The sequence below is a fragment of the Manis pentadactyla genome, unplaced genomic scaffold, assembly GCF_030020395.1.
Source record: "Manis pentadactyla isolate mManPen7 unplaced genomic scaffold, mManPen7.hap1 scaffold_354, whole genome shotgun sequence".
Classification (NCBI taxonomy): Eukaryota; Metazoa; Chordata; class Mammalia; order Pholidota; family Manidae; genus Manis; species Manis pentadactyla.
The window spans coordinates 19,733-41,576 of NW_026644741.1; the positions used below are offsets into that span (position 1 = coordinate 19,733).

A 21,844-nucleotide genomic window follows, 5' to 3' on the forward strand; every position below is an offset into this window, starting at 1 on the left:
TCATTTCTATCTGGCTCATTCTATACTGTTTGCCGATCCCTGAGTTATCCTGTCCCTTGTCTTGGCCTAACCTTTATGTCATTAACTCCGTGAGCTGGTTGGCATGTAAACAATCAGCACAAACAGACATTTGTAAAGAACCATTTATTCATGTAAGATGTTCATTCATTATTATCATCTTCCCACTTTTTGACCCCTTTTATCACAGAGGAAATTACTAAAGACTTCACAGAATTGGTATCCCACTCAGAGTGAGTACTTCATCATTCTTATTGTTTGTTTGCACTGGGACACTTTTGACAGCATTCAGGTCCTTTTGGTCAATCACAGCTCTCCATATAATTGCAGCCATGTAGGCAGCTCTACACCAGGTTCCCATTGTACAACCTTCTTCTCCAAAACAAACTCTCCATGAGGGCCTTCAGCTTTTGATGGCAAAAGGGCCAAGTACACGGGGGTCTCTGCTCCTTCCTCTGGGCTTTTCAAGGCCTCTGGTCCCCCCATGTCGGTTCTGACCCATCCGGGACAGCAGGAATTCAGGAGTATCTTGTCCCCTTTGCTCTGCTCACTCAGTTTCCGGGCCTGGATTCTGGACAGGACTGTGAGGCCGACCTTTGACACTGCATAGGGAACCAATTTCATAGAAGGCCAGCCCTCCTTCAAGTGCACTCCATTCTTTGTATCTTCCACGAACTTGTTCATGAGCCCCACCAGCTCCTCCTCTGTGATGGTCTCACTTGTAAACTTCTGCTGCAGTTCCGGGCTGCAGCGTTTAAGAGCTACCAAGCTCAGTGTGCTAGAGAGAGTCACCACTCTGCCTAAAATTCAACAGATATGAGTAAGTGGAAAGGTGTACACAATAATGATAAATAGCAAATATGTCTGGGTTTTGTCCTTTGCGAGATCATGACTAGATGCTGTGAGTATTAATGAGGACTGTCTGAGTAAAGGACATGATGACATTCTGAAACCTGCCACAAGTGTCACTTTAAGATGTCAGGAAGTGTTCTCATGGGAGGGCAGTACCCACAAGGTCCAGAAGAAAATGAAAATGTGTATAATGAACCTGCTAAGGGTTGTAAGGAGGTGCTCTTTGCATTCATGAGAAGACAGCTTTGTTCCCCCTAAGGCAGCTTGGGTCCACCTGTGCACCTTATAGTCACAGGGTCAGTGCTCCGTGAACAGGTGTCTCCTGACCAAGAAAGAGCCGATGGGTTTAGTGATGGCGGTTCCAAGGTGAATGCACAGCACCTGGTTTGGAAGGAGGCTGCTCTGCTCCAGCCACGGTAAACAACACAGCTCAGTGGGCTGAGTGGCATGGTTTTCAGTCTAGTTTTATGAAGTCGTGAGTTGTGACTAAGGGCCCAATAATATGGTCCCGGTGTGGGGCAGTGGAAACATGGACATTTAAAGGGATGCTTGAAAAAGGAATGGCCTGCTGCCCCACGCTGCCACACCGATGAAGCCTGAGCACATTGTGCCGAATTACAGAGGCCAATTGCAAAGAACAGATCATATGATTCTACTTACATGGGATGTCCAGACCAAGAATATCTTGAGACAGAATGCAGACAGTGCCTGCTTAGGGAATGTGGGAAAAGATCGTAAATGGTTAAAGGGCCCAGGATTTCTTTTTGGGACATTGCAGTGCTCTAATCTTGAATATGGTGATGTTTCCACAACTGAGCATGAATATTAAACATCAGTGAGTTGTAGAGTTAAGTGGGTGAAGTGCATGGTATGGGAATTATATCTTAAAAAGCTGTTAAAAGTGTAAAGCCATTACATGTTTCTCACTAATAATTTTGGAAAATATACTAGGTATTCAAAGATGAATTTATATTAACATTTATGAAAACTGGTTTATAATGTTCATATTCAAATCAATATGTAAAATATAAGAACGTCATGAGAGCATACTACCAAATAGAGACAAGGGAGCCTGGAAAGCTGTGTGTTTCTGCTGAGCACATTCAGGGCAGGCTGTCACCAACAGAGAATGGTGATCCCCGTCCCACTAAAGGAGTGTGGGGCAAAAAAAAAGTAAAAATGATAATGCATGGCAATATGATCCACAGTAAATAATCTGTAGAGCCACTTAAAGGGAATGACATAAAGTTTTATTTACTGCCAAAAATCTTCTAAGATGAATAATTTAGAACCAGGTCGATATTTGTGTCCTCCCTTTCCCGTAGATCATGTAAATTGTAAGAATCAATTGAATCTATGTGTCAAATGTTGTAGAACCCACCACTTAGAGGTCCTACTAGGATATATATCATTTTCTAAAATACTGCTTAGCCACTCATAAAAAAATAATACATGTGTCTTGACTTAAAATTACAAAATACTAGAGGGGATGTAGGAAAATAAAGCAGCAGGGAGTCAGCCGGAGCGGGTGACTGGAAGAGGAGAATGCAGCTGCAATCACAGACTCACACCAATTTCCCCCATGCCTTTAGTCTAGGCAGGAGGTGGAGAAACTCTTAGCAACTCTCTCTGGGCTGTTTATACTGTATAAAGTAGGGATGACCTCTTCTCTATTCAGTATCATCCATCCCAGGAGGTCTAAACCAGCTGTGAAAACACATGTCTGTGGGCACTGGGGAAGCCTGAACTGGGAGGCCACAGGGCTTTGTGGGTAAATTCCGGGATGTGGGGCTGCATCCAGGTCTATCTTCCCCCAAGCTTTTCACCCGACTGGTCATGCTCCCAAGGGGGACAGGGGAGCCTTCTGGGGGTGTCCCTGCACAGCTGGGTGAGACTGTGGACCCTTGTGGCCTGACACCTCAGGACAGGAAACACACACAGAAGCTGGAAGCACTTGCTGGAGGTTACACAGCAGGAGTTGGATGCAGACATTTATTTCTCTGCAGTGTGCTCATGGCTGCCACAGGGCATTTCATAGACACTCTACTGGCCTGAGCAGAGCCAATCCTCCACGAAACGCTATGGGCAATCCAGGCATTATTTTATTACTGTGTGTGTGTGTGTGTGTGTGTGTGTGTGTGTGTGTGTGTGTGTGTGAAGCAGTTGCCCTTTAATAGTCACTCTGATGGAGGAAAAAGCATGACACCAATTTAAAAAGAACCACTACTCTGGTGGTGCTAATACTTGACGCAAGCCATCCATTTTATCAGATCAATAAAGCTATTTTAGGGAAGCCATGTTTTCCGTCAAAAGGGTAAGTAAATGGAAACACCGTGGCCCCAAATAGGTTGAGGCCTTCCATGGACTGACCCTCTGCACTGGCTGGGTGAGGTTTCACTTGACAAATGAGACTCTTGGCATAAGAGATTTGAGGACCTTGGAATACTTGGAAGAGCAATCAGGTTGGAGACCACACGTCCACGTCTGCATCTGGCTGTGCACGTGACCTTGAGACTCCTTCAGACCCCATGTCTTTTTCTGGACAGTATATAAAATGCCCAGCCCGCTGCATCAGGATATATCCACCCACCCATCCTTCTAAACCCCAAATTGTCAGAAGGGGAAGAGAGCTTTAGCAATGTGATTTTCACCCCAGCTTCCTCCTGTGAATTTTTCACACCACAGGAAGTTGAAAAGCAGCCCTTCTCAAACCAAATTTGGTTACAGTTTCCTCAAAGGATTACTTGGTAAGTGTAGCCCTAAGAAGACCATTTATATCCTCCTAGACGTCTTTAAGTTAATATCTGATGCACAAGAGTGTTAGGATTTCAATATAGGTATTACTCAAACATATTTTTCCTTATATTTTCAAAATAAATGTATAATATATTCAAGAAAATAGGACAAACTACCTAACATTGTTCTTCAAATTCAGAATGACGGCAAGTTTATGTGAACAGGGAGGATACTGCTGGATTGGTTAAGCTCTGTCATGGTTGCCTGGACATTGTAGACTCTTATATTTTATGAGGTGAGTTATTTCAGAATACCTCTTGTTTAAAAAAAGAAATAATAAAAAGAAATTCACATGTATTCTTCCTCAGTGATCGTCAAGGTCACCAATCTCAACCCCTTCCTCTTTTGCCAACAAAACCCAGATGGAACAGTTCTCTTCTGGAAAGTTTATACTGCCCTCAGAGATTCTGTGGAAACCCTTCAGGACTTTGCACCCTTTTATCTGGTGTTGGGGGGATTGGCAGTATTTGCTTTTGGTTTCCTAGCTGGGATTTCTCCCAGACTCTTTACTGAAAGTGAACTAATAAAGTCATGATTCCATGAGCAATGTGGCTGCCTTTCCCCTGAAATGATGGCAAACTCTCCTACTTCAAAGGTTTGCAAAACCTTGCTCTAATGCACAGAATACTGCATGAATTTCCATTTCCACTATCTCCCGCTTTAGAGAGGCACTGTTGATCCATTCATTTAAGGCTGATTTGGCAGGTCAGGAGTGCCATCTATCCTCCACCTGGGACAAGGACAGTGCCTGCAACAACTCGCACAGGGCAGGTAAATAAAACACATAAAAGAATCTGCCAGAAGTCATTAGTATGCATTTTAACAGAAATACACATAGGATGTGTGGTTGTGACACAAGGAATTCCATCCTGCTCTCAGGTGTTGGGGTGAATGTAAGAGTCAGGGTGCCATTCAAAAGAGCTGCACTTTGAGGCCTGACTGAGCCAAATCATAAAGATACAGTAGAACTTTCCTGGAGGACAGTACGGGGAACTGGGCAGAACTCAGAATAGACTGTACACGCATATTGTCAATTCCAAGCCAGAGCTTTAATCTCTCTCAAAGTATCTGCGTGTCTTATTTGGTGTATTGAAGGGGTGGTGTTTCCCCATCCCTTCCCACACCTTGGGGTAGGTGGTGCAGGAGGTCACCTCCAAAGTAACATGATAGTCTGTTTTGCTCAGTCTATTAGTCCTGGTGAAAGAGAAGTAACACCAGCCGGGACAAAGGCAGGTCAGATGAGAGAGAGACCTACAAGCCATGCTGAGGGCCTGGACTTTGCTCCTAAAGCACTTTATGGAGGGAGTGAGCATTTAGAGTACAGAGAACGCTCAGGAAGGAGTGGCCTTAATAGGAGGGTCCCTTAGTGGGGTTCCAATTGCCTCAAATGACATCTGAGCATCTGTTGTAGGGCTGGGGGCAGAGGCCTGGGGATAAACTCAGGTGGATAATACCTGGGGTCTGGTTAATGATAGTAGGAGGTGGTTATGGTGACCTCTAGCATCCAAGGGGGCGGATCAAGTCAGAGTCCAAAAGGTTTGGGTAAGGATGAGTAAATTTCGAAATGTATTATATAAGGAGGATTCTAGGGGAAGGGTGGACGTCAGGACAATATTGACTGGCAGTAACAGATAATTGAGTGTCACAAGCTCTGGATGTGTTCTAGGCAGCTGACAGGGTTTTGGAAGGCCTAATAAATTGGGGTGGAGAAGGCTCCGTTTGCTGGAATAAGATCACACTAGACACAGGCGGGGAGGGCAGAGGGCAGGAAGCCATGCTCAGGGACCTGCAGGTGTGAGGGGCCTGGAGCAAGAGAAGGGCCCGTGGGACAGCTGGACTGAAGAGTCGAAGAAGAGGAAGAGGTGGTTGTGCCACGGAGAGAAGCACCGATGGCCACTGACCAGTGTGTAGTCCTGGGAGAGGGGCCCCTGGCCCTGAGGAGACACACCCTTGGGGCCAGTGTAGCAGAGCAGGGAGAGGGGGCAGGGCTGGGGACGAGGTCAGGGACAGCAGGGCCCGATCCTGCCAGAGACACTCCGTGGGGGCTGCTCACCAGACTCACCTTGGGGTCTCACTAGAGGCAGCAGCTCCGTGCAGACATCTCGGGTACCAAAAAAGTTGGTTTTCATTGCCATTTGTGCTTGAAAATGCAATCTTGTGGGATCATCTGTTCTTCCAGGAGCAAGAAAACAGAGTCACTAAATAGTAGCCATGTGGGATAATTCTGCAGAAAGACTATTTTCTTGCCTGTGAAATGTGGTCAATTGTACGTAACGTCTGAGTTCTGATAATGGTATTGTGTCAAGGTCAGTTTCCTGGCTCTTTAAAGCTACAAAGTGTGTAAGTTGGCACCATTAGAGAAGGCTATGAAAAGTGTGCAGGATGGGATCTCTGTGTGTCATTCTTTTCAATTTCTTGTTTATTCTGAAGTGAGTTAAAAATTTACTAAACTGCTCCCCAGTCCCATTAACAGAAACTAGACACGTGGGGGAGGCCCTAAGAGCCGGCTTCATGATAATACAAAGATCCTTTGCCTGAAAGCCTTGTATATCTTGGAGGATTCGAATGCCCCTGACGCCCGAAGTGTGACGTCTTTCCCTAGGGAGCCCGTCTGGATCCTGCAGGATGTACAGGCCCCACAGTGGCTCAGGAGAATCCTCAGCCCACCCTGGCTGGACACCCTCACCAAGCGGTCCCTTCCCAGCACCCACCCCTTGCTTACCATTGAAGCAGATCCCCGCATTGTTGACCAGCACGTCGAGGCCCCCGTACTCCTTGAGCAGGAAGTCCCGCAGGGCCCGGATGCTCTGCCGGTTGCAGATGTCCAGCAGGTGGAAGCGCGGGCTCAGGCCCTCCGCCTGCAGCTGCTGCACAGCCGCATGACCCTGTGCTGCGTCCAGCGCCGTGAGCACCACGTCCCCCGAGAACTGCTGGCACAGGCTGCGCACGATGGCCAAGCCAATGCCCCTGTTGGCCCCAGTGACCAGCGCCACTCGGCTGTAGGATGACATGGCTGGGCGGTGTGGGGGTGATGGTGCTGAAGGCAGACGGGCTTGCTAGCCGAGGGCGTGGAGGCTGCAGAGGCCTGGCACAGTCCAGAGAACCTGCTCTGTAATGGCTTCTGGGAACCAGCGCTGTTAATTCCTGTTGAAAGAAGCCCCGCCTGTGACCCTCCTTCCAGGAGGAGCCAAGTATCCCGGAAGGATTCGTCCTGCCCCCTCCCTTGGTCGGCCTCTCCAGGTGAGGCTCCCTGGGCCCAGCAGGACACAGCACTCATGTGATCCCACTTCAGTGCCAGTAACACATTCTGGGTGAAGAGGTGCGCTTACCCAAAGCAGCACAGGTTGGCGAGGGCTCAGTAGGAGGGCAAGAGTCAGGGCAGGGGAGGGACACTGCTTTGGGAGGACCCCTGGGGAGCGGGAGCAGAGTGGTGGCTGGGTCTGGCCCATCCCCCTGCAGAGTGGGTTTGCTTGCTCTTCCCCAAGGGGCAATGAGGTGACTTTGGCCCGGGAAGCGGTTCTGAGGACAGTGAGCCCCAGGCTTCCTTAGGAAGAGAGAAACTCAGGAGACAGAGTTAGGGACAGTGGGTCCTGTGATGGGACGGGTGCTGTGGGCGGGGCTGGTCCCCCAGTGTGAGCCCAGGTGCCCCCAGGTGGCAGGGAATGTGTATGAGCTCTGCCTGGGTACTTAGGTTTTGTTCGGAATGTGTCATTTCATGGTTACATAATCACTAGGTTTGCGAAAAGTCCTGCCTTTTCGTTTTTTCGCGGGTCCAACTTAATAAATGTTACGTTTACTTCGGTGTCATTTTTAGTTAATTAAGGTGAATAAACCATCTTTGTGGGATGAGAATACATTTGCATCCTAGGAGTTGAAGTTATCAGGTATTGATCTAGAGAAAAATGTTCCACCGTGGCAATTCAGAAAAATTAATTCCGGAGATGGACCTTCACAGTCCGATGCAGGTGGCACTGGGAAGGTAACCTCTTCTTTACAGTAAGGCCTTGCCCTTATCTTTTGGGTACCATCTCTTTTCATTCCCAAACGCCTGACATTCACTGGTGAAGAGTGAAAATAATCCTGAGAGCAGAGGTGTCTTTTAGTCTTTTTTTGGGTGCTTCTGTGAAGGAGGGCAGTGGGGTGCCCTCCCAGAGGCCCAGAGGGGCCGGACTTGGTCAGGGGGCAGGGAGCAGCTCCCTGTCACTGCCCTGCTGTGTTAGGGCTTCTCCCAGGCTCTCACGTGATCACACGCTTTCCCTTCCCGTGTGCTTCCAACGTTTGCATCTGTGTCCCTGCACTTAATCTTCACTGCACTCCTACGACCATCCTGCCCATTTTCCTATGTCCTTTTTTGTTGAAATATAGTTTGATAAATGATATTGGTTTCAAAAGTACAACATAGTTATCCAACTATAATCCACGTTACTAAATGTTCAACCAACTCGTGTAGTTACTATCTGAGAACATAGAAGGATGTTACAGAACTGTTGACTGTATTCCCTGTGCTATGTTCTCTTTCATTCCCATGACTAACCTAAATATGATTTGGATTTTGTGCCTCTTTATCCCCTTCATCTATTTCAGCCACTTACCTCAGTCTTTCCCCCGTGGTAACCACCTGTCACTTCCCAGTGTCTCTAAGTCTTTTTCTGTCTTTTTCATTTGTTTCATTCTGTTCATCTTTTCCCGTGTATATAAAATCATAGGTTATTTGTGTTTCTCAGCTGGCTGATAGAACTTAGCACAATACCGTCTAGGTTAATCCATGTAGTTGCAGATGGCAAGAATTCCTTCTTTGTATTCCTGAGTAATATTCCATTGTGTCTATGTACCACCTCTTCTTTATCCATTACCTGCTGATGGACACTTTGGTTCCTTCCATAACTAAGCTACTGTGAATAATACAGCATGAAATATAAGGGTGCATGTATCTTTTCAAGTCAGGGAGTTTGTTTTTTTCCTGGTATATTCCCAGAACTGCAATTGCAGAGTCTTTGGTGTTTCTAATTGTAGTTTTTGGATAAACCTCTGCACTGCTTTCCATAGAGCTGGACCCATTTACACTCCCACCAATGGGTAGGAGGGTTCCCTTTTCTCCACATTCTTGCCAACACTTGTTATTTCTTGTCTTTTGGATAGCTGCCATTGTGACTCATGTGAGATGATACTCACTGTGGTTTTGATTTGTATTTCCCTGATGATTAGTGATATGGAACACATTTTTATGTGCCTGTTGGCTATCTGTATGTATTCTTTGGAAAAGTGTCTATTCAGGTTCTCTGCCAATTTTTTCTACTGGGTTATATGGTTTTTATGGTGTTGAATCATATCAGTTCATTATTTATTTTTTGTATTGGCCCATTATCAGGTTTATAATTTGGGCATATATATTCTTTTTTTAATATATGTTTTTATTATTTTTATTTTGGTATCATTAATCTACAATTACATGAAGAACATTATGTTTACTAGGCTCCCCCCTTCACCAAGTACCCCCCACATACCCCTTCACAGTCACTGTTCATCAGCGTAGTAAGATGCTGTAAAATCACTACTTGTCTTCTCTGTGTTGTACAGCCCTCCCCGTGCCCACACTATACATGCTAATTGTAATGCCCCCTTTCTTTTTCCCCGCCTTTGTCCCTCCCTTCCCACCCATCCTCCCCAGTCCCCTTCCCTTTGGTAACTGTTAGTCCATTCTTCGGTTCTGTGATTCTGCTGCTGTTTTGATCCTTCAGTTTTCCTTTGTTCTTATACTCCACATATGAGTGAAATCATTTGGTACTTGTCTTTCTCCGCCTGGCTTATTTAACTGAGCATAATACCCTCTAGCTCCATCCATGTTGTTGCAAATGGTAGGATCTGTTTTTTTTATGGCTGAATAATATTCCATTGTGTATATGTACCACATCTTCTTTATCCATTCATCTACTGATGGACACTTAGGTTGCTTCCATATCTTCGCTATTGTAAATAGTGCAGCGATAAACATAGGGGTGCATCTGTCTTTTTCAAACTGGAGTGTTGCATTCTTAGGGTAAATTCCTAGAAGTGGAATTCCTGGGTCAAATTGTATTTCTGTTTTGAGCATTCTGAGAAACCTCCATACTGCTTTCCACAATGGTTGAACTAATTTACATTCTCACCAGCAGTGTAGGAGGGTTCCCCTTTCTCCACAACCTCGCCAACATTTGTTGTTGATTGTCTTTTCGATGATGGTGATCCTTACTGGTTTGAGGTGATATCTCATTGTGGTTTTAATTTGCATTTCTCTGATGACAAGTGATGTGGAGCATCTTTTCATGTGTCTGTTGGCCATCTGAATTTCTTCTTTAGAGAACTGTCTTTTCAGCTCCTCTGCCCATTTTTTAATTGGAATATTTGCTTTTTGTTTGTTGAGGTGTGTGAGCTCTTTATATATTTTGGATGTCAGCCCTTCATCGGATCTGTCATTTATGATTATATTCTCCCACACTGTAGGATACCTTTTTGTTCTATTGATGGTGTCCTTTGCTGTACAGAAGCTTTTTAGCTTGATATAGTCCCACTTGTTCATTTTTGCTTTTGTTTCCCTTGCCTGGGGAGATATGTTCATGAAGAAGTCACTCATGTTTATGTCCATGAGATTTTTGCCTATGTTTTTTTCAAGAGTTTTATGGTTACATTCAGTCTTTGATCCATTTCGAATTTACTTTTGTGTATGGAGTTAAACAGTGATCCAGTTTCATTCTCTTACATGTAGGTGTCCAGTTTTGCCAGCACCAGCTGTTGAAGGGACTGTCATTTCCCTATTGTATGTCCATGACTCCTTTATCATATATTAATTGGCCATATATGTTTGGATTAATGTCTGGAGTCTCTATTCTGTTCCACTGGTCTGTGGCTCTGTTCTTGTGCCAGTACCAAAGTGTCTTGATTACTGTGGCTTTGTAGTAGAACTTGAAGTTGGGGAGTGAGATCCCCCCACTGTATTCTTCTTTCTCAGGATTGCTTTGGCTATTTGGGGTCTTGGTGGTTCCATGTGAATTTTTGAAGTATTTGTTCCAGTTCATTGAAGAATGCTCTTGGTAATTTGATAGGGATTGCATCGAATCTATATATTGCTTTGGGCAGGATGGCCATTTTGACAATATTAATTCTTCCTAGCCAGCCAGGAGCATGGGATGAGTTTCCATCTTATTTTTCTTCAGAGTGTCTTATAGTTTTCAGGGTATAGGTCTTTCACATCCTTGGTTAGGTTTATTCCTAGGTATTTTATTCTTTTTGATGGTACTGTGAATGGAATTGTTTTCCTCATTTCTCTTTCTATTAGTTCATTGTTGGTGTATAGGAAAGCCAAAGATCTCTGTGTGTTAATTTTGTATCCTGCAACTTTGCTGAATTTCGATATTAGTTCTAGTAGTTTTGTAGTGGAGTCTTTAGGGTTTTTTATGTACAATATCATGTCATCTGCAAATAGTGACAGTTTGACTTCTTTTTTACCAATCTGGATTCCTTGTATTTCTTTGTTTTGTCTAATTGCCGTGGCCAGGACCTCCAGTACTATGTTGAATAACAGTGGAGAGAGTGGGCATCCCTGTCTTGTTCCCGATCTCAGAGGAAAAGCTTTAAGCCTCTCACTGTTCAGTATGATGTTAGCTGTGGGTTTATCACATATGGGCTTTATTATGTTGAGGTACTTGCCCTCTATGCCCATTTTGTTGAGAGTTTTTATCATGAATGGATGTTGAATTTTGTCAAATGGTTTTTCAGCATCTATGGAGATGATCATGTGGTTTTTGTCCTTTTTGTTGATGTGGTGTATGATGTTGATGGATTTTCGGATGTTGTACCATCCTTACATCCCTGGCATGAATCCCACTTGGTCATGGTGTATGATCCTTTTGATGTATTTTTGAATTCGGTTTGCTAATATTTTGTTGAGTATTTTTGCATCTACGTTCATCAGGGATATTGGTCTGTAGTTTTCTTTTTTGGTGGGGTCTTTGCCTGGTTTTGGTATTAGGGTGATGTTGGCTTCATAGAATGAGTTTGGGAGTATTCCCTCCTCTTCTATTTTTTGGAAAACTTTTAGGAGAATGGGTTATGTCTTCTCTGTATGTCTGATAAAATTCTGAGGTAAGTCCATCTGGCCCGCGGGTTTTGTTCTTGGGTAGTTTTTTGATTACTGAATCAATTTCGTTGCTGGTAATTGGTCTGTTTAGATTTTCTGTTTCTTTCTGGGTCAGTCTTGGAAGGTTGTATTTTTCTAGGAAGTTGTCCATTTCTCCTAGGTTTTCCAGCTTGTTAACATATAGGTTTTCATAGTATTCTCTAATAATTCTTTGTATTTCTGTGGGGTCCGTCATGATTTTTCCTTTCTCATTTCTGATTCCGTTGATGTGTGTTGACTCTCTTTTTCTCTTAATAAGTCTGGTTAGAGGCTTATCTATTTTGTTTATTTTCTCAAAGAACCAGCTCTTGGTTTCATTGATATTTTCTATTGTTTTATTCTTCTCAATTTTATTTATTTCTTCTCTGATCTTTATTATGTCCCTTTGTCTGCTGACCTTAGGCCTCATTTGTTCTTCTTTTACCAATTTCGATAATTGTGACATTAGACTATTCATTTGGAATTGTTCTTCCTTCTTTATATATGTCTGGATTGCTATATACTTTCCTCTTAAGACTGCTTTTGCTGCATCCCACAGAAGTTGGGGCTTTGTGTTGTTGTCATTTGTTTCCATATATTGCTGGATCTCCATTTTAATTTGGTGATTGATCCATTGACCTGCTTGATTGCAACACCTGCTTTTTTCTCTCTGTTGATTGCATGAAATATCTTTTCCCATCCCTTGACTTTTAATCTGTGCTTATCTTTGGGTTTGAGGTGAGTCTCTTGTAAGCAGCATATTGGTGGGTTTTGCTTTTTTTTTTTGTAGATAATTATTTTTTATTGAAGGGTAGTTGACACACAGTATTACATTACATTAGTTTCAGGTGTACAACACAGTGATTCAACATTTATATACATGATAATTCTAGGTACCAGCTATCACCATACCAAGTTGTTACAATATTTTGACTATATTCCTTATGCTATACATTACATCCCGGTTACTTATTTATTTTACAATTGGAAGTGTGTTTATATATATATATGTATATATATATATATATATATATACATATATATATATTTGTGTGAGGACATCTCTCATATTTATTGATCAAATAGTTGTTAACAACAATAAAATTTTGTATAGGGGGGGTCAATACTCAATGCACAATCATTAATCCACCCCAAGCCTAATTTTTGTCAGTCTCCAATCTTCTGATGCATAATGAACAAGTTCTTACATGGAGTACAAATTCTTACATAGTGAATAAGTTACATGGTGAACAGTACAAGGGCAGTCATCACAGAAGCTTTCGGTTTTGTTCATGCATTATGAACTATAAACAGTTCAAATATGAATATTCATTTGATTTTTAAACTTGATTTATATGTGGATACCACATTTCTCTCTTTATTATTATTATTTTTAATAAAATGCTGAAGTGGTAGGTAGATAAGAGATAAAGGTAGAAAACAGAGTTTAGTGTTGTAAGAGAGCAAATGTAGATGATCAGGTGTGTTCCTGTAGACTATGTGTTAATCCGAGCTAGACAAGGGCAATAAACATCCACGTATGCAGAAGATTTCTCTCAGAACGGGGGGGGGGAGGTTCTAAGCCTTACCTCTGCTGCTCCCCATTTTCTCACCAGATGGCCCCCTGCGACTGTGCCTGTCTTAGGTTGTTCCTCCCTTGAGGAATCTTACCCGTCTCTGGCTAACCAGTCATCTTCCGGGGCCATACAGGGAAATGTGAAGTTGGTAAGTGAGAGAGAGCCTTATTGTTTGAAAAGGTTAGCTTTTTACTTCTTTGCATATTTATGCCCTGTGGCTTCTATGCCCAGCATTTGTCTTGAGGTGTCTTCACCACTTGGAAGAATTATGATACTCGGTAAATTCGACATGTGGCACAAGTTCTATTTACAGGTTGTAATTAGGTAGGAAGAAGAAAAACTATAGAAGTAGCAGGCAGAAGAAAACCTGGGAAGATTGATTATTTCTTTGACATATCTTCTTGTAGAGTAACTTCAGCATGGATAGGTTTTAAACTACTAATTAAATTGTGTGCACACATTAACATAATAGGAATATAGTTACATAACCAAAGCATACCTGTAATTACCAGCCATCTCCAGTGAAACCAAGAAAACCAGTTAGGCACCTTAGGCATTTGTGAAAACTTATCTATGATATGGTGGATATTGTCCAACTGAACTTGAACAGTCTGAGAGAATTCAGATAAATTAGAACAACCCATTCCTGGGGACTGTTCACATCCCATATGTTCTTTTAACAGTAAATAGTCTGTGGTTGTAAGCTTTTGGAGTGCTACAATTTGCACTTCTCCTAATTCTTGGTTGAGTTCTAACAGTATAGATCCAGTCAAATTTGTTGTTTTACTGTATGCACAGGCCAGCTTAGATATCTCCTTCCTCATTCCCATGGCAAGTCCAGGAACTGGTGGGATGAGTGCATCTACACCTGTGGCAGTGCATGGATCTTTGTTGGGTTTTTTTTTTTTTTTTTTTTTGCTGATTATCTTCTGTCATGAGTCTTCCCGAGAGTGCTGATGTTGGAAGTTCTTTTTCATATCATATCTTAGTTTATTTTCGGGGTAGCCAAATTAGGCTTTGATCCTCTGTATAAACACAAACAGGCCCCTTTGCCTACACTTTTATATGCCCTTGATACCATTGTGTAGAACTCATTGGAGGTCACCACACAGGAACTGCCTTTTTTTTTTGATATCATTAATCTACACTTACATGATGAATATCATGTTTACTAGGCTCTTCCCTTTACCAGGACCCCCTATAAACCCCATTACAGTCACTGTCCATCAGCATAGCAAAATGTTGTAGAATCACTACTTGCCTTCTCTGTGTTGTACAGCCCACCCTTTTCTCCTACCCCCCCATGCATGCTAATCTTAATACCCCCCTTCTTCTTCCCCCACCTTATCCCTCCCTACCCACCCATCCTCCCCAGTCCCTTTCCCTTTGGTACCTGTTAGTCCATTCTTGAGTTCTATGATTCTGCTGCTGTTTTGTTCCTTCAGTTTTTCCTTTGTTCTTATATTCCACAGATGAGTGAAATCATTTGGTATTTCTCTTTCTCCACTTGGCTTGTTTCACTGAGCATAATACCCTTCAGCTCCATCCATGTTGTTGCAAATGGTAGGATTTGCCCTTTTCTTATGGCTGAGTAGTATTCCATTGTGTATATGTACCACATCTTCTTTATCCATTCATCTATCGATGGACATTTAGGTTGTTTCCAATTCTTGGCTATTGTAAATAGTGCTGCGATAAACATAGGGGTGCATTGGTCTTTCTCAAACTTGATTGCTGCATTCTTAGGGTAAATTCCTAGGAGTGCAATTCCTGGGTCAAATGGTAAGTCTGTTTTGAGCATTTTGATCTACTTACATACTGCTTTCCACAATGGTTGAACTAATTTACGTTCCCACCAGCAGTGTAGGAGGGTTCCCCTTTCTCCACAGCCTCGCCAACATTTGTTGTTGTTTGTCTTTTGGATGGCAACCATCCTTACTGGTGTGAGGTGATACCTCATTGTAGTTTTAATTTGCATTTCTCTGATAAGTAGCGATGTGGAGCATCTTTTCATGTGTCTGTTGGCCATCTGTATTTCTTTTTTGGAGAAGTGTCTGTTCAGTTCCTCTGCCCATTTTTTAATTGGGTTATTTTTTTTTGGTTTGTTGAGGCATGTGAGCTCTTTATATATTCTGGACGTAAAGCCTTTATCGGATCTGTCATTTTCAAATATATTCTCCCATACTGTAGGGTTCCTTTTTGTTCTATTGATGGTGTCTTTTGCTGTACAGAAGCTTTTGAGCTTAATATAGTCCCACTTGTTCATTTTTGCTGTTGTTTTCCTTGCCCGGGGAGATATGTTCAAGAAGAGGTCACTCATGTTTATGTCTAAGAGGTTTTTGCCTATGTTTTCTTCCAAGAGTTTAATGGTTTCATGACTTACATTCAGGTCTTTGATCCATTTTGAGTTTACTTTTGTATATGGGGTTAGACAATGGTCCAGTTTCATTCTCCTACATGTAGCTGTCCAGTTTTGCCAGCACCATCTGTTGAAGAGACTTTCATTTCGCCATTGTATGTCCATGGCTCCTTTATCAAATATTAATTGACCATATATGTCTGGGTTAATGTCTGGATTCTCTAGTCTGTTCCATTGGTCTGTGGCTCTGTTCTTGTGCCAGTACCAAATTGTCTTGATTACTATGGCTTTATAGTAGAGCTTGAGGTTGGGGAGTGAGATCCCCCCTACTTTATTCTTCTTTCTCAGGATTGTTTTGGCTATTCGGGGTCTTTGGTGTTTCCATATGAATTTTTTAATTATTTGTTCCAGTTCATTGAAGAATGTTGCTGGTAGTTTCACAGGGATTGCATCAAATCTGTATATTGCTTTGGGCAGGATGGCCATTTTGACGATATTAATTCTTCCTAACCACGAGTATGGGATGAGTTTCCATCTGTTAGTGTCCCCTTTAATTTCTCTTAAGAGTGACTTGTAGTTTTCAGAGTATAAGTCTTTCACTTCTTTGGTTAGGTTTATTCCTAGGTATTTTATTTCTTTTTGATGCAATTGTGAATGGAGTTGTTTTCCTGATTTCTCTTTCTGTTGGTTCATTGTTAGTGTATAGGAAAGCCACAGATTTCTGTGTGTTGATTTTGTATCCTGCAACTTTGCTGTATTCCGATATCAGTTCTAGTAGTTTTGGGGTGGAGTCTTTAGGGTTTTTTATGTACAGTATCTTGTCATCTGCAAATAGTGACAGTTTAACTTCTTCTTTACCAATCTGGATTCCTTGCATTTTTTTGTTTTGTCTGATTGCCATGGCTAGGACCTCCAGTACTACGTTAAATAACAGTGGGGAGAGTGGGCATCCCTGTCTAGTTCCCGATCGCAGAGGAAATGCTTTCAGCTTCTCGCTGTTCAATATAATGTTGACTGTGGGTTTATCATAGATGGCCTTTATTATGTTGAGGCACTTGCCCTCTATACCCATTTTGATGAGAGTTTTTATCATGAATGGATGTTGCACTTTGTCAAATGCTTTTTCAGCATCTATGGAGATGATCATGTGGTTTTTGTCTTTCTTTTTGTTGATGTGGTGGATGATGTTGATGGACTTTCGAATGTTGTACCATCCTTGCATCCCTGGGATGAATCCCACTTGGTCATGGTGTATGATCCTTTTGATGTATTTTTGAATTCGGTTTGCTAATATTTTGTTGAGTATTTTTGCATCTACGTTCATCAGGGAAATTGGTCTGTAGTTTTCTTTTTTGGTGGGGTCTTTGCCTGGTTTTGGTATTAGGGTGATGTTAGCTTCATAGAATGAGTTTGGGAGTATCCCCTCCTCCTCTATTTTTTGGAAAACTTTAAGGAGAATGGGTATTATGTCTTCCCTGTATGTCTGATAAAATTCCAAGGTAAATCCATCTGGCCCAGGGGTTTTGTTCTCTGGTAGTTTTTTGATTACCTCTTCAATTTCGTTGCTGGTAATTGGTCTGTTTAGATTTTCTGTTTCTTTCTGGGTCAATCTTGGAAGGTTGTATTTTTCTAGGAAGTTGTCCATTTCTCCTAGGTTTCCCAGCTTGTTAGCATATAGGTTTTCATAGTATTCCCTAATAATTCTTTGTATTTCTGTGGGGTCCGTCGTGATTTTTCCTTTCTCGTTTCTGATACTGTCGATTTGTGTTGACTCTCTTTTCTTCTTAATAAGTCTGGCTAGAGGCTTATCTATTTTGTTTATTTTCTTGAAGAACCAGCTCTTGGTTTCATTGATTTTTTCTATTGTTTTATTCTTCTCAATTTTATTTATTTCTTCTCTGATCTTTATTATGTCCCTCCTTCTGCTTACCTTAGGCCTAATTTGTTTTTCTTTTTCCAATTTGATAATTGTGACATTAGATCATTCATTTGGGATTGTTCTTCCTTTTTTAAATATGCTTGGATTGCTGTATACTTTCCTCTTAAGACTGCTTTTGCTGTGTCCCACACAAGTTGGGGCTTAGTGTTGCTGTTGTCATTTGTTTCCATATATTGCTGGATCTCCATTTTGATTTGGTCATTGATCCATTGATTATTTCGGAGCGTGTTGTTAAGCCTCCATGTGTTTGTGAGCCTTTTTGCTTTGTTTGTACAGTTTATTTCTAGTTTTATGCCTTTGTGGTCTGAAACGTTGGTTGGTAGGATTTCAATCTTTTGGAATTTTCTGAGGCTCTTTTTGTGGCCTAGTATGTGGTCTATTCTGGAGAATGTTCCATGTGCAGTTGATAAGAATGTATACCCTGTTGCTTTAGGATGTAGAGTTCTATAGATGTCTATTAGGTCCATCTGCTCTACTGTGTTGTTCAGTGCTTCCGTGTCCTTACTTATTTTCTGCCCGGTGGATCTATCCTTTGGGGTGAGTGGTGTGTTGAAGTCTCCTAGAATGAATGCATTGCAGTCTATTTCCCCGTTTAGTTCTGTTAGTATTTGTTTTACATATGCTGGTGCTCCTGTGTTGGGTGCATATATATTTAGAATGGTTATATCCTCTTGTTGGACTGAGCCCTTTATCATTATGTAGTGTCCTTTTTTATCTCTTGTTACTTCCTTTGTTTTGAAGTCTATTTTGTCTGATATTAGTACTGCAACCCCTGCTTTCTTCTCGCTGTTGTTTGCTTGAAATATGTTTTTCCATCCCTTGACTTTTAGTCTGTACATGTCTTTGGGTTTGAGGTGAGTTTCTTGTAAGCAGCACATAGATGGGTCTTGCTTTTTTATCCATTCTATTACTCTGTGTCTTTTGATTGGTGCATTCAGTCCATTAACATTTAGGGTGACTATTGAAAGTTATGTACTTATTGCCATTGCAGGCTTTAAATTTGTGGTTACCAAAGGTTCAAGGTTAGCCTCTTTAGTATCTTACTGTCTAACTTAGCTCGTTTATTGAGCTGTTATATACACTGTCTGGAGATTCTTTTCTTCTCTCCCTTCTTATTCCTCCTCCTCCATTCTTCATATGTTGGGTGTTTTGTTCTGTGCTCTTTCTAGGAGTGCTCCCATCTAGAGCAGTCCCTGTAAGATGTCCTGTAGAGGTGGTTTGTGGGAAGCAAATTCCCTCAGCTTTTGCTTGTCTGGGAATTGTTTAATCCCGCCATCATATTTGAATGGTAGTCGTGCTGGATACAGTATCCTTGGTTCAAGGCCCTTCTGTTTCATTGCATTAAACATATCATGCCATTCTCTTCTGGCCTGTAGGGTTTCTGTCGAGAAGTCCGATGTTAGCCTGATGGGTTTTCCTTTATAGGTGACCTTTTTCTCTCTAGGTGCCTTTAAAACTCTTTCCTTGTCCTTGATCTTTGCCATTTTAATTATTATGTGTCTTTGTGTTGTCCTCCTTGGATCCTTTCTGTTGGGGGTTCTGTGTATTTCCGTGGTCTGTTCAATTATTTCCTCCCCCAGTGTGGGGAAGTTTTCAGCAATTATTTCTTCAAAGATACTTTCCATCCCTTTTTCTCTCTCTTCTTCCTCTGGTACCCCTATAATACGGATATTGTTCCTTTTGGATTGGTCACACAGTTCTCTTAATATTGTTTCATTCCTGGAGATCCTTTTGTCTCTCTCTATGTCAGCTTCTATGCATTCCTGTTCTCTGGTTTCAATTCCATCAATGGCCTCTTGCATCCTATCCATTCTGCTTATAAACCCTTCCAGAGTTTGTTTCTTTTCTGTAATCTCCTTTCTGGCATCTGTGATCTCCCTCCTGACTTCATCCCATATCTCTTGCGTATTTCTCTGCATCTCTGTCAGCATGTTTATGATTTTTATTTTGAATTCTTTGTCAGGTAAACTGGTTAGGTCTGTCTCCTTCTCTGGTGTTGTCTCTGTGATCTTGGTTTGCCTGTAATTTTGCCTTTTCATGGTGATTGGAATAGTTTGCAGAGCTGGGACGAGTGACGGCTGGAAGAACTTCCCTTTTTGTTGGTTTGTGGCCCTCCTCTCCTGGGAGAACAGTGACCTCTAGTGGCTCGTGCTGTACAGCTGAGCACAGACAGGCATGTGCTTCCTGCCCGGCTGCTATGGAGTTAATCTCCGCTGTTGCTGTGGGCGTGGCCTGGCTCGGGCAGCTACTCCAAAATGGTGGAGTCGCGTTGGAGCAGGAGCGGCTGGGAGGCTATTTATCTCCATAAGGGGCCTCCCTGCTCCCTGCAGCCCAGGGGTTAGGGTGCCCAGAGATCTGTGGATTCCCTACCTCTGGATTAAGTGTCCCGCCCTGCCCCTTTAAGACTTCCAAAAAGCACCCGCCAAAACAAAACGACCACAAAAAAAAAAAGAAAAACATTTTTTTAAATTAAAAAAAAAAGTGACTGCTCGTTTTTCTTTATTCTCCAGCACCAGCCTCAGGCATGTGCTCCTGGTCTTGCTGCCCTGTTTCCCTAGTATTTGGGTTGCTATCCCTTTAAGACTTCCAAAAAGCTCTCGCCAAAACAAAACAGCAAAAAAAAAAAAAAAAAAAAAATGGCCGCTCGCTTTTCTGGTGTCCTCCGGCGTCATGCCTCCGGTGCCCGCTCACCGTTCTTGCTGCCCTGTTTCCCTAGTATCCAGGGCCCCCCGCGCATGCACTGTGTCTGTGCTCTGGCCCGGATGGCTGGGGCTGGGTGTTCGGCAGTCCTGGGCTCCGTCTCCCTCCCGCTCTGCCTATTCTTCTCCCGCCGGGAGCTGGGGGGAGGGGCGCTCGGGTCCCGCGGGGCCAGGGCTTGTATCTTACCCACTTAAGAGGCACTGGGTTCTCGCAGGTGTGGATGTGGTCTGGATATTGTCCTGTGACCTCTGGTCTTTATTCTAGGAAGAGTTGTCTTTGTTATATTTTCATAGATATATGTGGTTTTGGGAGGAGATTTCCGCTGCTCTACTCACGCTGCCATCTTGGCTCCCTCCTCTCCGGGTCTTGCTTTTTTATCTATTCTATTACTCTGTGTCTTTTGATTGGTGCATTCAGTCCATTTACATTTAGGGTGATTATTGAAAGATATGTACTTATTGCCATTGCAGGATTTAGATTTGTGGTTACCAAAGGTTCAAGGTTAGCTTCTTTACTACCTTACTAACTTAACTCACTTATTGAGCTATTATAACTGCAGCCTGGTAATTATTTCTCTCCCTTTTTATTCTTCCTCCTCCATTCTTCATATGTTGGGTATTTTGTTCTGTGCTCTTTTTAGGAGTGCTCCCATTTAGAGCAGTCCCACTAAAATACCCTGTAGAGGTGGTTTGTGGGAGACAAATTCCCTCAACTTTTGCTTGTCTGGGAATTGTTTAATCCCTCTTTCATATTTAAATAATAATCGTGATGGATACAGTATCCTTGGTTCAAGGCCCTTCTGTGTCATTGCATTAAATATATCATGACATTCTCTTCTGGCCTATAAGGTTCCTGTTGAGAAGTCTGATGATAGCCTGATGGGTTTTCCTTTCTATGTGACCTTTTTTCTCTCTCTCGCTGCCTTTAATACTCTGTCCTTGTCCTTGATCTTTGCCATTTTAATTATTATGTGTCTTGGTGTTGTCCGCTTTGGGTCCTTTCTGTTGGGAGTTCTGTGTACTTCCATAGTCTGAGCAACTATTTCCTCCCCCAGTTTGGGGAAATTCTCAGCAATTATTTCTTCAAAGACACTTTCTATCCCTTTTATTCTCTCTTCTTCTGTTATTCCTATAATGCGGATATTGTTTCTTTTGGATTGGTCACAGAGTTCTCTTAATATTGTTTCATTCCTGGATATCCTTTTATCTCTCTCTGCATCAGCTTCTGTGTGTTCCTGTTCTCTGGTTTCTATTCCATCAATGGCCTCTTGCTTGTTATCCATTCTACTTATAAATGCTTCCAGAGATTGTTTCAGTTCTGTAATCTCCCCCCGGATGTCATCCCTTAGCTTTTGTATATTTCTCTGCATCTCCATCAGCATGTTTATGATTTTTATTTTGAATTCTTTTTCAGGAAGACTGGTTAGGTCTATGTCCTTTTCAGGTATTGTCTCTGTGATTTTTGTCTGTCTT

At 42.4% G+C, this 21,844-nt stretch overlaps 1 protein-coding gene across 1 annotated transcript; it reads right to left on the minus strand.

The window, feature by feature from the left end:
* Positions 1-128: 128 nt before the first annotated feature.
* On the minus strand, positions 129-6,792 carry LOC118919392 (carbonyl reductase [NADPH] 1-like). The gene is made up of 3 exons (XM_057496741.1): positions 6,389-6,792; positions 5,729-5,833; positions 129-818 (listed from the first exon to the last, which is right to left on the minus strand). The coding sequence occupies exons 1-3, from the start codon at positions 6,675-6,677 to the stop codon at positions 325-327; spliced, it is 888 nt and encodes a 295-aa protein (XP_057352724.1). The 5' UTR covers positions 6,678-6,792; the 3' UTR covers positions 129-324.
* Between the last annotated feature and the right edge of the window lie 15,052 nt (positions 6,793-21,844).

What these genes read in the sequence shown, in the direction of transcription:
- LOC118919392 (XM_057496741.1), bottom strand. Translation starts at nt 6,677, where the DNA reads ATGTCATCCTACAGCCGAGTGGCGCTGGTCACTGGGGCCAACAGGGGC. An exon ending in TGCGGGGATCTGCTTCAATG is followed by an intron (nt 5,834 to 6,388) that starts GTAAGCAAGGGG and finishes CTGGAAGAACAG; the next exon opens with ATGATCCCACAAGATTGCAT. An exon ending in GCCTCTAGTGAGACCCCAAG is followed by an intron (nt 819 to 5,728) that starts GTGAGTCTGGTG and finishes GTTGAATTTTAG; the next exon opens with GCAGAGTGGTGACTCTCTCT.